This window comes from Dioscorea cayenensis, chromosome 22 (genome assembly GCF_009730915.1).
Source record: "Dioscorea cayenensis subsp. rotundata cultivar TDr96_F1 chromosome 22, TDr96_F1_v2_PseudoChromosome.rev07_lg8_w22 25.fasta, whole genome shotgun sequence".
In the NCBI taxonomy this organism is placed as follows: Eukaryota; Viridiplantae; Streptophyta; class Magnoliopsida; order Dioscoreales; family Dioscoreaceae; genus Dioscorea; species Dioscorea cayenensis.
Genome location: NC_052492.1, coordinates 102,592 through 120,390, shown reverse-complemented (window position 1 = coordinate 120,390; position 17,799 = coordinate 102,592). Strand labels below are relative to the sequence as shown.

The following is a 17,799-nucleotide window of genomic DNA, read 5'->3' as shown; positions in this document are numbered from 1 at the left end:
ACTATTGTGAATTATGTGTTATTTTCTAATTATTGTGCAGGTAAATCTCATTAAAAGATTTATTATATTATACATGAGTTAGTTTGATGTTAGTAAGATGAATGAACTATACCACCATCAAAGTAAATATGATCACTGTTGTTTGAATGGATAATTGATTTACATGGGCAATAATTATGAACAAAATCAAACAAAAAAAAACCCTGAAAACAAAACTCAAAGCTCATCACAATTGGGGCATGTATTACACCTTTGAAGAAATGTGGGACATATATTACACTATATATACATATGCAAAACAATGAACAAACAACGCAATCAAATGGAACACACAAAATGCATACATTAGTGGTTAATATCAGTAGGAGCACCTGATCTTGCCTGTGAAATCCGGTTGGCGTAAATAGTCACTAGCCGGAGCTGGGTGCTGCTCAGACCTTGTAAGTAGGGCAAGAATGCTTTGCCGAGCATTATGTAGATATCAACTAAGCAGAACACAACAGTCTGTATAAGCTCGGAAAAAAGGACAAGTCAGCAGAGAGGAAAAACAAAAGAACAGGAAAGCAAGAAAGGCGAGCTGACAGGATATAGTTTTCCAGTAAGACAAGTCAGGTTCTTAAAATGGAGGATCATCAAGTAATACATTCAAGCAGTCATGCTCCAAGGATTTCTAGCATCAAGCAGAAGATAACAATATATATACATATATGTTGTTATTTGACAGAAGACAATATACTTCAGTTGCCTGGCTAAATCTGGAAAGAAAAACATTAGAAATTTGAAAGATAAAGGAGGTAACCTTGAGCTGATTAAACATGGTAAGGGGATTTTATTAAGTACTTGATAAACAAGGCTTTTCTGATGAAGCTAGAGTGTATTTCAAGTATGTGACAGGAACTAAGAAGAATAATGAGAAGAGAAAATAGAACAGGAAGGCCTGTGGGTGACCGGCACAGTAAAGCAGAGTGAAGTGAATATTAGTTTGATCCCTGTAGTGAAAGCTCTCTCCTAGAGGCCAAGCCCTTAAACTGACTATGACATGCAAGTCTATTAGTATGGAAATTTGAGAAAGTGGAATATGGTTCATACCTTGCGAACGTCTGGACTTTGGTTCCGAAATGCATCAACAAGTGCAGGTAAGAAAGATGGTAATTGCATCATCAACTCTCCTTGTGAAAGCCGGCCCACAAGCTGAAGAGACACAAAACAGCATATAAGCAAAGACATGCCTATAAAATACACAAGAAATCAAATTGATACCACAGGACCTAAACAAACAAGCTGATTTTGAATAATAAATAAAGTGAATGTACACTGATTCCCAGTAAGAACACCGTAAAGGAGAAAGACCATAACAAGGCATAACCTTGGTTAAGCAGTTGATGCAAATAACAAGAGTTCTTTCGTCATCACTGACCAACAAAGGCACAATCACCTGCAAAATAACACTAGGATAAGAAAAAACATCTGACAATGAAGAACTTCTTAGTCCATAAACTTTATAACTATTAGATTATCATATACCATAAGACACCTAAATGGATCATAATGTCCTAATAAAGTTGTCAAACAGTTGTGTGCTTCATTTGAGACCTGTAAAATAAATTAAATAGGTAGAAGGAGATAAATGTTGTGTGAACGACATGTACAACAAAATTCAAAATAACAAAGGCAACTATAACTTGAAGCAGGAAGTACAATACCTCGGCAACCATATCTTTAGTTGCATGAAACAGTTTCTCAATAACTATTTCTATGGAATCTTCCATTAGCTCTTTCTGCAAGTCATAGTGCATGATTAAAATGCACAAGTTTCATTGAGGCAGAATGAAGATAAATCAAACAATAATAATGATAATATAGATCAAAATGCCAACAACACCAAAATACTGCCAGAGAACAGACCTGGTTATTTAACAACTCAGTTATTAAAGAAAGAGCAAGTTCCCTAGTGGATGGATTGCTATCATCCAACACTTCAAGCACTGATGTAAGAATTTGGTTGAAGTACTGCCAACAAAGCATTAGTTGACATTAGCCCATGCAAACACATTTCTAACTATAAGAAACTCAGACCTGGCTATAAATTGAAAAGTTGGATAGGTCAATACATATATCTACACAAAAATGGGGGAATCATTAATGTAGACCAATGTAGCAACGAAGCAATAATTTCATTTTGCAGAACAGTAAATTACTAGGGAACAAATAGAAACAGAAATTACAAACCAAAGAAATGACAACAATAGCTTCAATGATTCAGTCAATCTGAGTAATTGTACCATGTTCTAACAAATTTTGGACATTGAACCCAAGGATCTGATTGCCAAATTTTGTTGCAAACACAAATTTGTGGGAACATAATCATGCAGAAAGCATGTCCGGGACTTTGCTGGCCCTCAATCTTGCTAGTTTTAAGAAATTAATTAAAATGTAATTTACTCATAAACATAACAATTACTTTATCTCCTCAAATTATTTATAGAATCACTATTAAACCACAGATTGTTGGCTCGTTGGGCTTCCAATGGACACTCGAATTGAAACTCAAGATTTGGGAATAAGCGCTGAACTTGAGTTCATTTTGTTTCATCAAGCACAAATTTATTCAAGTTGCTTGAGTTATGCCCAGTTCAAGCACATCCCATAGAGAGGCAACCAAGTTCCAGTGATACCTAGGACCAGCTTTGGACCATTAATTTCAAACCAGTTTGACCTCGGGCGTCTCACTAACAATATGTTATATAAGCCCAAGCCAAGGCCATCTCATTTACAATAGGTTATGATGTTTGCTCAAAGATGATAATAAATCATAAAACAAAGGGATGGCAATAAAATAGAAGACTAACCTTGGTCCAAATAGAGTGATCATTCACCAAAGAAGCTTTAACCAATTGCTGCAATGCCTCCCCTGTAGGGTAACTTGAAGTGCTATCAGTCCCATTGCATACCTACAAAATGATATTACATTAAGCTAAATAAAGTCAATTGCCCAGCTCAAATGTGCATAGAATTGAATGGCTTTAAACTAACTTGGTGAAGTAGTTGTGGAATGCTAAGTTCATTATCTGCAATGGAATGTCTGTTCACAGAAGAAAGTTTCTCTTCAGTGAGCTCCCCTTCATTAATACTGTGAACAACAAGGGTCCCAAGAACCTTCTGGTCAACATTATTCACCACATTTTTATCAGCATTTTCTGAGTAATTTATCAATGATCCAACACTTTCCAGATCAGTGTTAATGTTGCAGTTCAAACCCTTGTTTCTGAAACCACGGCCCTCAGAGTCAGAGCTAGCCTCAAAGTGCTGATAAAGGCACTGCACAGTCTCATCTGAAGCAGCCTGCGCAATAGCCACACTAAGTTGGTTGATTTCTTGTGTACCACTCCACTTCCTGCCACCTTCACCATCAACTGAACCTGAGGAATACCTTCCAAAAAGGAGACTTTTCTTTAAGATTCCAGCATATCCTTCCTCAGAAGAAGTTCCTACAGTGTCTGACTGGTCATAGAGTAATTTAGAACGTTGGCGCTCTTTCTTATTTTGCAAGAAATTTATTAATTCAACCTCAATACGTGGGGTATACTGCTTGAGTGCACGCCTTAATGAGTTCTGTTTTTCAACTGCAAGACTCAGGATAAAATTCAAGACTGACACGGGATCAAAATGTGAGTAAACTGATATGATGGCAGAAATAGCTGCCTCTTTCAATTTTGTGTTTTTATCATTCACCAATGGAGACAACTTTGCAAGCCATAGCTTAAGAAAACTATTATTGCTATAACCATCAGAATTTATCGAGTGCTTGCCAAAGGAGTTGTTTGCAAACTCAATAACAGCCAATTTCGCCTTAGGAGACCTTTGTTCATCAAGCGAACGAACAAGGGCAGGCAGCAAAAATTCAATACCATAAGTCTTGCCAACGATTTCCAAAGTTGTTGAGCATGGTTGCCTAACTAGTTCTTTAGGGTCAATTAGCCGAGAAAACACATGTGGAAGGGTCCTTTCAAGATAAGACTCAAACAACTTTCTGCAAGTTGGAATAATCTCTGCGAGTGTCAAAAGAGCTGCCTGAGCAACTTTATGATGAGGATCATCTAAATGCTGGAAAAATAGTTTCATGATCTTCTCAAAACTCTGAGCGATTTCCTGAATACCTTTAGGGTCTTGATGTAAAAATGTTCTAATATAATTAAATGCTGACACCCTAGCTATCCAATCTGATCTTGGGCACAAGCCTTCAGCAAGTGCATCATTCAGGGATGCTGGACCATTCATACCAGTCGTATCACCCAGTGCAAGTTGGCAGTCATCAGAGCTGTTTCTACCACTTCCAGAAGCCCTGCTTGTCACCTGTTTTCTTAAGAGAGGCCTCTGAAAGTTAGGAATGTGATTATTATGTGAATCCATATACCCAGCATCCCTATAAGGTGCACCAAAATATTGCTTTTCAGGCAGAGAAAAGGTGAGTGCTCTAATAGATCTATTATCACTGATATCCTCCAACTTGCCTCCCTCCTGTAGGCGTTCAGAAAATCTTCGAGCGGTGTATGGCGACGATACGGTTGACAATGAATCAGATGCTATATGACTCAGATAAGTTTTGCTAAGATCTCTTGAAGCTTGAATCTGAGGATTGACCAGATCAGTGAGAGAACTCCTATTTCTTATGCCACCTCCAGTAATATTAGCTGCATTTGAATCAGTAAATAAGGACTTTGGTGACAACAGATTATTTTTAGCAGGAACTGCAAGAGGAAATGGTGGATCTCGAGTTGATGGAGGATCAACCCCTGCACTAGGAACAAAGCAACATAAAAATAATGAAGAAATCTTTAGCCATTTATGCATGTGCACATCAAGCAAGCCAGACAAGAGATGACCAATGCAGCACATATAAATGTACTCAGTAGTTAAAATAGCTTCAAACAATCTTGAAATAATTAAGCAATGCATTTAATACCTAGATTCAGGCCACTTGAGTGAGCAACAGAAGAATTTTGCCTGCCAGCTAGGTTTACACCTCTTAACAAATTTTCAATGGCTGAAACTTTTTGTTTGCTTGCATCAAGCACACTCTCAAGGTTTCTTTCAGAACTATTACTGAACGGCTTAGTTTGTGCTAGAAGCACACTGCTAAAAGAAACAGTTGATCCTGAATGCGTACTCGTACTCTTGTCCATTGCTACTATAGCAGAAGTCCCATATCCAGGAACACTTGGAGGAACTGCATAAGCTTGAGCACAGGGTACCTGCACCCCTCTCTCTCGAAGTGAAGGAGAAGCATACCTTTTGTGCACATTGCCATCTCCATCATTTATTATCTGAAAACTAACACTATAGAATGCTATCAAATCTAGCGTAACAATATCAAGCTATCTTAAACAAAAGGAAATGATGTACCCTTTGAATGACTGGATCAAATGATAGAAAAAGACGGTGAGAACGCTCTGGCCAAGTTTTTGAGAACAAGCAGTAGCATGCTCGTGCAGTTGCACGCACCTTCAGAAACAAACTAGTTAGTGGTAAATTATATCATCAGAATAACGTTCAAGCAAAATGATGTCCCTTAAGATGCATAAGGACAAGATGCTAAAGATTAGCATGGCAGACCCATGAAAATGATGCCCATTAAGATACATACAAATAGAATTGCGAACCAATCCAACAATATTATACCTCACACATTGCATCTGCAACACAGCACTTGAGAAGATCTTCATAAAGATCAGCTGATCGTTGAATATCTGAAGCATCAGCCCAATAATCTAGCATCAAGTGTGCATATTCGCAACACCTATTACACCATTAAAAGAAATCAATCAAAAGAAAGTAGCGAGAATAGATGATACAAAGTAATGAATACTCCCACCTAACACGAAGAACTGCACTCCGGTCATTCTTCGCATAATCAGCAATCCGAGGAAGGATTCGTGCAACCTTGCAGTTGTGGATCATCTGTAGAATCATATCTTAATAAACAAAATAACCAAAAATAATCCCCAATAAGCTGAAGATAAGAATATTTCATACTGTTTTTATGCAGTTGTCTGCGGATTCAGAAATTACAAGGACAGTGATCACAACAAGCTTGAGCAACACCTGGGAAATTTTAACATTATATATCAGTGACAATTCAAAATAACAGAAGTTTCTGAAAGTGTCAGCAAGTTTACCGGAATAAACATCTCAGCACAAGCTTCAAAGCCTCCAAGAAGTTCTTTTGATAATAAGTTTAACAAGTGGCAAGCCTAGGAAAAGAAGCATAACAAGTAAAATACTGAAAGCAGGAAAAAAGTAAAACACTTTGACTATAGAAGTCACATGCCAAAATTTGAAGAACATGTAGTATATGTCAAATGGCATGCGGTTGTGATATCATGTAACGAAATGGAAGCATATCTTTGCAGAGTCACAAAAGCAGAAAATGGTTCTGGTGACCACAGGTACAATTTAGAAAAGATAGCCTACCTGCTTAACTATGCTAGAGCGGCGATCAGACAGTTGAGTGCTCAAAGGGGTAACAAGTTGCTTTAAGAGCATAGGAAATGATGGATAGTCAGCCGCACCTAAATGAAAATGAATGGAAGATCACATCACATCTCATGCTCCTATTAGACAGGTTCAGAAATGTATCAGATGTGGAATTGAAAACATTCACAGGATAACAAATGAAAGCAACAAGGGCATGTGAGTGATGATACATACATGAAAAAAAAATATATTTCTTATATGCAATAATCAGGTAGGTGCCATTATCTTAACTTTGTGGAAGGAAAATAAAGAAAAGATTTGGGTTTACCTCCGAACACTAAGCCTTCAACTCTTTGCATTGCGGTTATGCGGACGGACCAATCTTTTTCTGGAACTAAAATAGATGCAATTTTCTCAATTTCCTTGACCAATACCTTTTCAGAATACACTTTGATGGGATCAACATGCTTTTCAGCAACATTGCTTTCTGCTAAAAAAATAAGAAATTGACTGGTGTCTTTACAATATCCAAAAGCAAAGTAATGCTAGAGTAAATGTTATAGACCCGATCATGTACTACAAATAAAATAAGGTGTGGCTTACAGCTTATGATAAGCTATGGAATGTGGAATGGGTATATTCTAGAGGAAGCAAGAATTGTGGTTTCTTTTTATGAACATCAAATTTTAAAAATGAGTAGAATGAGAAATAGATGAACCTCAAATGTTGTCAATGCAAACAAGACCCATATATTGTCCCTTTTTCAAAGGCAATGTAAATGGATAAAAAAAAAATATGAGCATAACAAATTTGGCTTCATCAAAATGTTTTATTTTTGGGCAGACAGATGCAATAAAATGGAATATAGCAAGAAGGTATGCCCATATCTAGCACCCATCACTGCTGAATAGCAAGCATCAGTCTGACATTGAAGATACAGTAGTTATTCTGACCTGTAGAGAACAAGGGTTCCTTTGGTGCACTCTTAGATTTAGGACTAGTCCTTTTATGGCTAATACTAGAAGATTTCATCTCTGCAGTGATAAAGTTGCTTCCAAGACCATCAGATTGCCGGGCTTTTGGTTCCAATCTCTCAAGTTTGGCGTTTATCTCTTTCATCTGCATCAAACTATTAAGTCAGTACTTTATCATGTTGCAAATTAATCTTCTTATGGCATTCTGATTCCTATAAGCATCTAGATTTAATTGGGTTTGGGATAATCTTTTTGTGACTTTTGCATCTTGAAAAGAAACCAAAGGGTTTAGATAATTACCATGGATGGAGGAAGATAATAACGTTGCAGTTCATCGTAAAACTGAGGTCCAATGTGCATGTACATCTCCTGTATGTAGAAATATGAACATGAGTTTAGTTGACATTTATGAGAAAAAAGTTGATGATTATCATGATTTATTGACAATAGAACAACATTATCGTACAATGCAATCTCCACCACACAAACTCATCCGTGCAAGTTCATAGTCCCTGATAAATATGTTCTAAATTCATACTAATAATGTTGTGTTTGGGATGCTTTGCCCATGACAGAGATATCATACGCATTGAAATTAAATGTGAAAACTTGTTCTTCTGCTTTCAATCATCATATGCATAAATAGCCTTTCTCCTCCAAAAGGAAAAATAGGATGCAATTCCAACAAATATTTACTAAACAAAAAAGTAATTCCAACTCATTCATCAAATCTAAAATTAATGCAACCTAGCATGAAAAGTAGTTAAGCCCTAAATATTATTGAAGCTTACCACATCTAGGGAATTCATACAAACACAGGACAAATACTTTTTTACCAATCTTGTGAGGAAATTCTATCGGGTATGCCAAGGCATTTTGGATTCTTTACCTCAATTTTCATGAACATATTATGCAGTAGAGGTGGTCAAGAGCAGCTATATACAAACAACCTTAACGAGAAAACCACCAGTAATGCAAAATATCAACAAATAGGACATTCTTCAGATCCTACTCATAAAAATAAATATCTTACGTTGTTTATTAATAAAAAATCATTCACCAAGGATGATAATTAATAAACACTATCATATTGTGTTATAGCCTTATAGGTAGCATTCTATCCACCAACACATTATTAAAGAAAGTTAGGCATGTTATAACAAAGAGCTATGCATGCCTTGAAAGTAATTGTTTGTTGACAACTGACTCCATCATAAAAATACGCCTTGCAGACTCCCTAGTTACAATTGCTAGAAACTGAAGTAAATATTTAGCTTTAAAATTAGAGGACGATACCTCAATATAGAGCTATTATTCAATCGATGAAACTAACCTCAAGACATGTAGTCGCAGATTCTCTTACACTATTGTTTGAGTCATCTAACAACTGCAAGACCTGATTAAAAAAAAAATGCCAAACCTCAGCAAAAACATAAAACCAATAGATTATATAACATCAATGAAAGCTAAATGGCAAAATCAAATATATATAGTTCCATACAGGAGGAAGCAAGACCCTCTGAAGTGTAAGCTCTGTAGAAACAAAGAGGCCAACGGCTGCGGCAACTGTGCGTGCAAATTCTTCACGAACTCTCCAACTCTTGTGAGTCCATGCATAACTCCCAGCTCTTTCAACAATGAATGTTGGGGAGGAGATCTAAAGAAGAACTCAATGGTTACTTCTCTACATCACTAACCTTTTTTAGTGACTTTTTCGGGCAAAAGGCTCAAAGTCGAGGTGACTCAGCCAACTAATTGAAAAACTAGAGAACAAAACAAAGGAGCTAAGTTTTATACTCCAAACTATTGACATAATTCCTGCAAAGATATCATAGAATGCATCCCAGGAAATCTATGAGCTGAGTCAAAACAAAACATCCAGATGAGCTCAAGCAGAAAGGGACAAAAACAAAAGGAAAATGAACAATTCTACCTAAGAATTCGAAACATCATAAACTCTAAAGCAAACACCTACTATAATGATAATGCAGACATGAAAACCGGATCCTAAGTTCAATACAACAAAATAGGAAGCGTGAATTTCCTGAAATCATAACAAATTAAGATTTTCAAACCAAATTCTTGAAAATATTGATAGGATCCCAAAAACGACACCTCCATGAGAGTGATGAACAGCTGCCGGGCCGCATCCCTCACAGGCTGTTTCCCATCGCCAAGCCTCTCCACCACGGCAGGCACCAGCCCATTGAAATGAATCTTGAGGTGCTCCCCGGAAAGCACAGCAGCCGACGACAGCGCCTGGAGTGCACCCTGAGAAACCCGGAAGTTGTGGTCCTTGAAGAGATCCAAACAGCAATCTACCAGCGCCGTGACTTCCGCTGACGAGAGGTGTTTCCGGGAGGACTCAAGGTACTGGTGGAGCCGCTCAACAGCAGCCATCCTCTCCTTGGTGTCCTTCACCCGCGCCATTTCCAGCACCTCCTCCATGCCGAGGCCTAGGGTTAGGGTCCAGATTGACAACAATGGCGATCAAATTGAGGGGGAGTTCTGGGAGAAATGCGATAAATTCAGAGAAAGAGAAGGATAAAAAGGTTCTCGCAGTGGAGTGAAAGTGCGGGAGTTTGGGTGCACCGTAAAGATGCGGGTAGTTGCCGGGCAATTCAAGAATATAAATACTATCATATGATAATCAAAGGGTTTGTTTAGATATATATACTATGACACATATATTTAACCATGGATTTTTGTAACTAATATTAATTATTTTTATAAAAAAAATTTATCCTTTCCTTAAATACTTCAATTTTTTTTCTATCAAGTATTTTTATTTGATTTATATGATAATTATATAAACTAAAAATATATTTTAAAATATATGTATTTTATATTTAATTTATAAAAAAATTAAAACAACCCGAAAGCACAATGGTGCCAAAAAGGTCCTTGACCACGATTTCACATTACCATGCATGTCCTGACACGTGGCTTGTCCACTTTTGTCAATAATATAAAATAAAATAAAACTCAAAATATAAAAAATCATGTAAACTACACATAATCAATATCTGTTTATATGTAAAAATTCACTAATTTTCTCTTTATTCTCTAGTTATACAATAATTTTTTTCAAAAGTATCCATGAACGAGGAACTTCATACAAAGTTACACACACATATATACATATGCAAAAGCCCATTAATATTCATAATAGTTCTGTTTTAACACAACTAAAATTTTATGACTTCATATGACAGGAAAGTGAGTATCATGATTTAGACTATAAGATCCACAAATGTTTACCCACATAGATGGTCTCCACAAGTTCTTAATTAAGTTCAGCATGAGAATTAATTAATCCATTCCTTTAGTGGTTGATGTATAAGCATCAATTTGGTTGGCGTGGCTGATATCCTAAAACCAGTTTCTGAAGCCATTCTTGCAAGGATAAGGTAAGGACTCTGAAAGCCACTTTTAAGTGGGCCTAATACATACTTGAAGAATCATTCCCCATCAATACATGATTAAGTTGTTTGAAGCCGGATGGGTATATACTATTATTCTGTGACGGTTCAGCAAAGTTTTGGCCATTGTCCTGTTTCTGGTTGTTAAGAGGGCACATTTGGTTTTTGGACTGTGAAGTGGTTGGTGTGGTTGATGACAAACAAAGGGCACCATCTGCTCACCATTTTATCAATCAATCTCCACCTGATCATCATTTATCAATCAATGAGTCAATCAATCAGAAAATACATGTATGTATATAGATGATACTTCAAATAAAAATTCAGTCATTTAAACTGATTTTGTGGAAACATTCATATAAGCTAATAATATGGTTCATTGATGAATATGGAAATTTGATTTTCAATTTAAGTGAACTTAAAGAACATTGAGCATGCATGTTCCGACAGAAAAACAGAAGCAGATGGCGCAGAGGAGAACAAACAGATCTGAATAGTATAAGCATAAGAACACATTGATTGCGCTGGACAGATTGAAATAGACTTATTATTCTATGATTCACATTCTAATCAGACAAATTTCATTGCATGCATGCACTAACACACTGAAAATTCCAATCAAACACTGGACAAAGTCCTTTTCAACCACTGAGTCCATAATGATCAGAGCAAAGACATAAAGATGCTCCTAAGGTAAAGCCATATCCACAAAATGGCAACTTGATAATGATCATCAAGTGGGTCCAGATTGTATATAAAATCATACACATACCAACTACGCAAACAGCACTCGGCGCAAAGGTCGCAAAGTGCCGTAGACAAAATTACAAATAAAACATCACTTTACAGTGAAGTGCAAGTATATTAATCAAACAAAAGAGCAAAGACCTGCTGTCACTGTTTACAGGTAAAGATGCTCATCATTATTAAATTTCTTCAGAAGTAAATAACTCACTTGGTTGCAGATTCTTCTTTGCCACACTGTGAAGGAGAGCTGAAAGAAATGATTTATAAAACAATGACAAACAAAGAGAAAAAGGTTAGCTTATTTCTCAAGGCAGGCCAGAACCCCATTAAGAGAATAAAAGGAATTGAGGAATGCCATGTTTCGCAACAGACCACAACTATAACTGAATCAAGTAAAAGGTAATCCCTTCAAGCCCACTATATACACAAAACCAGTCCAATATCAAAATATCATCCAAATGATTTGAGATGAAAAATAGTAAATTGTTCTCTTAAATATCAATAAGGTTGAACATACATATCTATTGAGTATAGATGTTTTAATGAGAAAGACCAACAGCATACAGTCTAGCAAATTACCAGGCAATATAGGAATAATATTGGAGAAGACTCATTAGTCCTCATTCAATCAAACACATAAAGCAAACTTGCTTTCTAGAAAGCTTCAAAATTACCTGGCTTGGGGATAGTGCAACCTCCAGAGAAAATTCAGGGTTTCCAGACTAACAGATAAATTGTTTGTCATATGTAGGAGTCCAATTCAATTTTTCTACTCATAACTTCCACTTGTCATAAACATCACATGTGCAGATACTTCTTTCTATTTCTGGTTTTCGTTGACCTCCAAAAGCCTGGATGTCACCCTGCTAAGGGTCATCATCATAAGGGACACTTGAGGGTAGCCCTGAAGGAATGATCACTATGGGCTTCCCATGAACATGATATTCCAAAAGCTTGAATGCATGCACTGAGTGAGATAAGCGAATATTTCCCGTTAAGTCTAATCGCCGCAGTTTCCCTGAAGAGACATGAAATTAACCCTTCCATCTATTTTATAATAAAAACTCGCCTAGTTGACACAACACTTAAAAAAAAAAGAATTACTACAAACAATTACTTGTTGAAAGATTAAGTGCATCATGAACTGTCATCAATGCTTCAGGGAGAATAAAATTATATCCTGCATCCACTACAACAAGATCTGGAGCTTGCATGATGAGTTTAGAGATAAAAGATGCACAATCACTCCCACCACGATTTTTACTGCAGAAAAAGTGGCAGTCAAATAAATAAGGGTTCCAGCACAAACTTAAAGCTGTGATGGGGGCGGACACAACCTCATGTTGATGCGAACAAGCGGCACATCCTTGGGCATCTTTTTTTCAAGTTCTTGGAATCCCAATGGTTCCAATCCTATGGCTTCAATATTGAGGGCTTTCACACCTGGGGAACCTAAAAATATAGCCAATGGTGCAGCCACAGAACTGAAAATATGGCAACTATTCAAACTGGTGGATGAAATTAAATACAACAACAGAAGATAATACACAATCTGCACAGACCAAAAGAGTGCCAACTTGCCTGGAAAGGTTATTCTCTGCAACAGATAGACTATTCAGAGGTTCCCTCAAAGTTTGTGAGCTTTCTAAAAATTCAGTCACTCCCTTGCATGAAAGACTGCAATTCTGAAGATAAACATCTGAAATAGGGGAGGCTTTCTCAAAAGCTTTGACAAAGTACGGGATCAGGCTCCTGGAAAAAAAATTTGAACATGAAAGGCTCACCAGGGGAAAAGGAATAATCACAATGAGCATTCTGTAACATTTTTCTAATGATACAAGCAATGAGGTGAGTTTAGTTTTACATGTGTCACTCAAATAGATGTCTAAATTGAGTATAAAACCACTTCAATAATGTACATACCTAATTCCTTCATCCTCCAAAGGATTGTCACTCAAATCTAAACTTGTGAGGTTCGGCATGTGAATCAACACATAATTTAGATCTTCTGCATCATCCTGGCACAAGTTGCAGCCCCTGGTAAACAATGGAACAAACCGTAAAACATAAATCAAACATCCCAATTGTTCTACAGGTCACCCAAGACTGAAATGTTCAAGTAATGAAGATGAACTCCATAATACCTTAGATTGAGAATACTCAAAGACTTCAAGGACAACTTTGGCCCTAATAGTGAAGAGCATTCTCCTGGCCTCCTATCAACTTTAGAAAGCCAACCTCTTATCTACACTCAAAATAAAAAATTTTTAATGCTGTAATTTATAATATAAAAATTACATGGAGGAGCTGAAGCCAGTGCTCACATCATTGTCTGATATCTCCAGGGTGATCAAATTCAAAGAAGACTTGAGAAGAGTATCCAAGATCCATTTTGCACATTTTGACCCTATGCTAGTATCTGACAGATGTATTGATTCCAAGGACCTGAAAACACACTCAATCATCATTACAAGCACATTTATGATAACCACATACCAGATAGTCAAACAAGTAATAAGACAACAAATATTACATGGAAAAAGAACCCTGTGTGAGAAAGTTTAGGCTTTCTACACAATTCAAATACATTTTTAATTTTCCACAGAAGCATAGGTATGTTCTTGAGAAGTGTTTATTTAGATTGTAATACAAAAGATGCAGAGATACCTTCCAGATGACAGAAACGATACAAAATCAGCAGGCAGAGAAGATTTCTTGCCATCAGCAACAGAAGAGGATTTGATAGAGAAGGATTTGATTCCATGAGGTTCAGCTTCCAAAAATATACAACTGCATATCTGACTGAAACTAGTGGAAGAAAAACGGCAATGAACAAACTCAAGAGATTTCAGTGTATCCCTGTTCTGCCTGAGAAGATCACAAACTCCATCAACCTGCACTTGGCATTCTAGGAAGTCACAACTAAATGTTGGTGTTAAAATAACAAAAATAAAACAAAATCAAGTCACACATGAACTATCAATTAACAGTACAAAAAGTACAGTTATCACCATAAACAAGTTCTTATATTAAACTAAAAATGAATGGATACATCCCCCATAAAATAAAATGATGTCTACATAGAAAAGTCAAATTCTGCTCGGCATGTATGGATATATAGTGCGAAACTTTTCCAGCTTATAGAATTCCTATTTGAGTGTAATATACTCCATCCGTTCCTTTTTATCTGTCATAAACCCATGTTCCTTTTTATCTGTCATTTTTGAACATCAAGAAGCATTTATTATTTTTTTCCAAAATTACCATAACACTCTATTCAATTCTTTTTTTAAAATTTAATATGAGAGAGAAATGTGAAGATATAAATTAGGGGTAATTTTGGAAAGATAACTAATTTTTTATTAAATTATGTGAAATAACCAACTTTCTTGGTATGTGAGATACGGTTATTCACGAGTCACGACAAATAAAAAGAAACGGAGGGAGTAACTTCATGCTGTGTGGGTGTAATCCCCAAATCTTATCAGTCTCCCAACCTTGATAGATATATGACACTTACATGACTTTTGCATTTTATACTTCGAAAAACCATAGCTCTCAAATTGCTAGTCACCAATAAACCCTGAAAAAAATAATAAATGGACAAGGAAACGATGTAATGAATTGATTTAAATAATAAATGCATCAACCAAATCATATTCGCAAAATTAGCAATAAAATGGAACTGTAAAAATCAAATGCTTTGTAGAAGAAATCCAACTGTAATCTATCTACAGAATAATAGCCTAAAAGAAAAGAAGGTTATAAGGATCATGAGCCTAAGTTGCAAGAACTTTTTAATCTTGTAATGAGAACATTCTATAACCGATATTTGTCATGGTTCAACATAGAATAAAAAAACTGTATAAATTGATATTATGAGGGTAAATCTTAAATGTCACATGATATAGCATAATCAAACAGAAAGACCTCATTAGGACAAAATACAAAATTTCCTCATTCCATTTAAGAGGGCACAGATTATAGTCTGCAAGCTTCTTAAAAAAATGATCCTCCAAAATTACAGGATGAATATAAAAATCACTTGAGACAGCTACAAACTATTAATCAAGCAGACATGACCACAGGTACTTTAACATAGATACTTACAGATATTTCTGGAATACATAGCACATTTGAAAGTCTCAAACATCTGCAGTAAGGAGAAGAATAATTTTCTTCAAAATTTATAGAACATTCTTTGAGTTTACTTGAACAAATAAGCAACAAAATCATAAAATTGTGCAAATGAATAAAAATTAAAACTATATATATATATATATAAAAAAAGAGATGATTCTTCCTGTACAATGTTCAAGAATGTAGGCTCAAGCCAAAATTACATGTGCAATCAACTAACAAATTTTGCATATCTGAAATTTGAAAGACTAAGGTAGGTAGTAGGGGTTGATATGTGTACATCAGAGAATGAGGAAATTTATTGGAAAGTTGGGTGCCAAAGAATAAAGAGAAGTTAACACTACAGCTGCATCTCACATCTCAAGTGTCACACAAACAAGGAACATACCTGGCATAACGACCAAATTTATTACAGTGGAACCACAACGTACGCAACTTCGAACAGCTATCAGCTTTAGTTGCACTATAACCAATTGAATTCAGAATACTATCTACAGGAAATGAATTAATATCAGATACAGCAAAGAGCACATCATACAAAGCTTCCAAAAGAACTGTATGAAGGAAAGGGTTATGGGTTGATCATGATATCTATCAAGAACCCACTTTACATGATTACAATATTACAAATTTACAAGCACACGAACATAATATTTCACTTTCGTACCATGAGTGCATTGATCAATTTCACTTGGGTCTAGAAATAAACAAACAAAACAAACCTTTTAAAGATCAAACTACAACAAAAGCATTGATCAGTTTAGAGCCCCTAAATTCGCGTTGAGTGTCTACCTTACCAGATATTGACAATTCCCCAATATGGCCCATCAAAAGCAGGAAGCATTGCTCTCTCTGCAGCTTCATCCAAGCAACTATTCCAATAAACCAGAAATTGTTCAATACTGAAGAAAGGAACATTTAAAAAAGAAAAAATTGCTTCCATTAGATTTGCACACTTTTGTAGGTGGGTTTCCCAATAAAGCTGCTGCCAATCATTCTCATGGTCAACAGATGAGCCAGCACCATCTACTTTGTTAATCAGTTCAACCCTCTTGAAGTTCTCAGGCCACCTTTCTTTAAACAGTGCCTTCCATACTCCATCAAAACCTTCATACCTGACAAAAAAAGGCCAACTTGGCCTATAAATTATTGCAGAATCCAACCTGGATAACATTATTTACCAAAAGCAAATCACAAACTTGGCATCAAACCTCTGCCGTTTGTTCCCACCATTGACACTTTTGGAGTGGAATGATCTACTGCTACAAACATAACTATCATAAAAATAAAATCACTGATCCTAATGCAAGAACTAGGCATAAAATCTGAAAAAAAAAAAATAATTCTTGGAATCATTAATTTAAGCTGACTCACTGTTCATGTAGGCCTTGCAGTGCCAATGGAGGCAAGTTCATCATCAAGCTATCAAGCAATTCATCCGGAAGCTCAATAACACCCTCAAAATGACCATCTACAGCAAAAAATCAACAAGAACCTGAGAAATCATCAACATCTAACAAAGAGAAAAGCATTGAACGAATGACCTACCATCAATAATTTCCATTGCCACTGCTCTCACACACAGTGATACCAAAGATGGAATCCGTTGCATCTTCGTATATTCTTGATCTAATCATTCAAACATCATATCAAGAGAATAATTCGCAACAAAAACTATGAATCAAAGACACGAAATCAATTGAAATAATAAGAAGAAAAATCAAAATATGAAAAAAAATCCAAACCAAGATCACTTGTCCGCATTTCGAAACCCTAGCAGCAAAATTTATTGAGAAATCGATTAAAAAAAAAGGGGTTAAAACCACGGCAATCAATTGAAGTCACATCAAAATTCATGAGACCAAAATCACAGCAAAGATAACAATAAAATTGGGAAATAATTTTTTTTTATTAAAAAAAAAGGGGTTTAAAACAACTTGTTGGGCCTTTAAGCCCATTACAACGGGACCATCAGCCCAAGTTTTCTCAGTGTGTATTTCGATCAGGAGGACTATCAAAAATCCTCACATATCTCAAAGCAT

General features: G+C 36.0%; 2 protein-coding genes across 13 annotated transcripts; both read right to left on the bottom strand.

The window, feature by feature from the left end:
* Positions 1 to 251: 251 nt before the first annotated feature.
* Positions 252 to 10,068, bottom strand: LOC120252720 (CLIP-associated protein-like). Of its 3 annotated transcripts, none has more exons than XM_039260841.1 (21): positions 9,564 to 10,068; positions 8,950 to 9,105; positions 8,782 to 8,844; positions 7,749 to 7,817; positions 7,428 to 7,593; positions 6,803 to 6,964; positions 6,472 to 6,569; positions 6,177 to 6,251; positions 6,034 to 6,102; positions 5,873 to 5,958; positions 5,680 to 5,797; positions 5,404 to 5,502; positions 4,964 to 5,324; positions 3,034 to 4,793; positions 2,850 to 2,951; positions 1,906 to 2,010; positions 1,704 to 1,778; positions 1,525 to 1,593; positions 1,367 to 1,435; positions 1,090 to 1,191; positions 252 to 504 (listed from the first exon to the last, which is right to left on the bottom strand). In XM_039260841.1, exons 1-21 carry the CDS (start codon positions 9,894 to 9,896, stop codon positions 346 to 348), a joined length of 4,296 nt encoding a protein of 1,431 aa, XP_039116775.1. In that variant the 5' UTR covers positions 9,897 to 10,068; the 3' UTR covers positions 252 to 345. The 3 variants fall into 3 exon arrangements, with proteins under 3 accessions (XP_039116775.1, XP_039116777.1, XP_039116776.1); XM_039260843.1 differs by having other exon boundaries at positions 3,034 to 4,691; XM_039260842.1 differs by having other exon boundaries at positions 6,803 to 6,961.
* Positions 10,069 to 10,590: 522 nt separating this feature from the next.
* LOC120252730 (NLR family CARD domain-containing protein 3) lies at positions 10,591 to 17,637 on the bottom strand. Of its 10 annotated transcripts, none has more exons than XM_039260856.1 (19): positions 17,503 to 17,637; positions 17,306 to 17,386; positions 17,132 to 17,228; positions 16,957 to 17,031; positions 16,714 to 16,872; positions 16,555 to 16,629; positions 16,146 to 16,244; positions 15,728 to 15,770; positions 15,138 to 15,200; positions 14,285 to 14,511; positions 13,942 to 14,062; positions 13,762 to 13,862; positions 13,541 to 13,654; positions 13,199 to 13,369; positions 12,955 to 13,101; positions 12,735 to 12,880; positions 12,292 to 12,635; positions 11,826 to 11,864; positions 10,591 to 11,114 (listed from the first exon to the last, which is right to left on the bottom strand). In XM_039260856.1, the coding sequence occupies exons 1-17, from the start codon at positions 17,519 to 17,521 to the stop codon at positions 12,484 to 12,486; spliced, it is 1,890 nt and encodes a 629-aa protein (XP_039116790.1). In that variant the 5' UTR covers positions 17,522 to 17,637; the 3' UTR covers positions 10,591 to 11,114; positions 11,826 to 11,864; positions 12,292 to 12,483. The 10 variants fall into 10 exon arrangements, with proteins under 10 accessions (XP_039116790.1, XP_039116791.1, XP_039116792.1 ...); XM_039260857.1 differs by having other exon boundaries at positions 16,969 to 17,031; XM_039260858.1 differs by having other exon boundaries at positions 16,957 to 17,019.
* Between the last annotated feature and the right edge of the window lie 162 nt (positions 17,638 to 17,799).

Bases quoted from the DNA above. Each gene is read 5' to 3' on its own strand.
- LOC120252720 (XM_039260841.1), bottom strand. From the start codon at position 9,896: ATGGAGGAGGTGCTGGAAATGGCGCGGGTGAAGGACACCAAGGAGAGG. The intron at 7,818-8,781 runs GTTAGTTTCATC...TTCTACATACAG, and splicing joins CTGCGACTACATGTCTTGAG to GAGATGTACATGCACATTGG. The intron at 2,011-2,849 runs GTTAGTCTTCTA...CTTTGTTGGCAG, and splicing joins ATCACTCTATTTGGACCAAG to TACTTCAACCAAATTCTTAC.
- LOC120252730 (XM_039260856.1), bottom strand. The intron at 15,771-16,145 runs GTATGTTCCTTG...TCCTTACTGCAG, and splicing joins AAATTTGGTCGTTATGCCAG to ATGTTTGAGACTTTCAAATG. The intron at 13,102-13,198 runs GCAAGTTGGCAC...CCATATTTTCAG, and splicing joins GCAGAGAATAACCTTTCCAG to TTCTGTGGCTGCACCATTGG.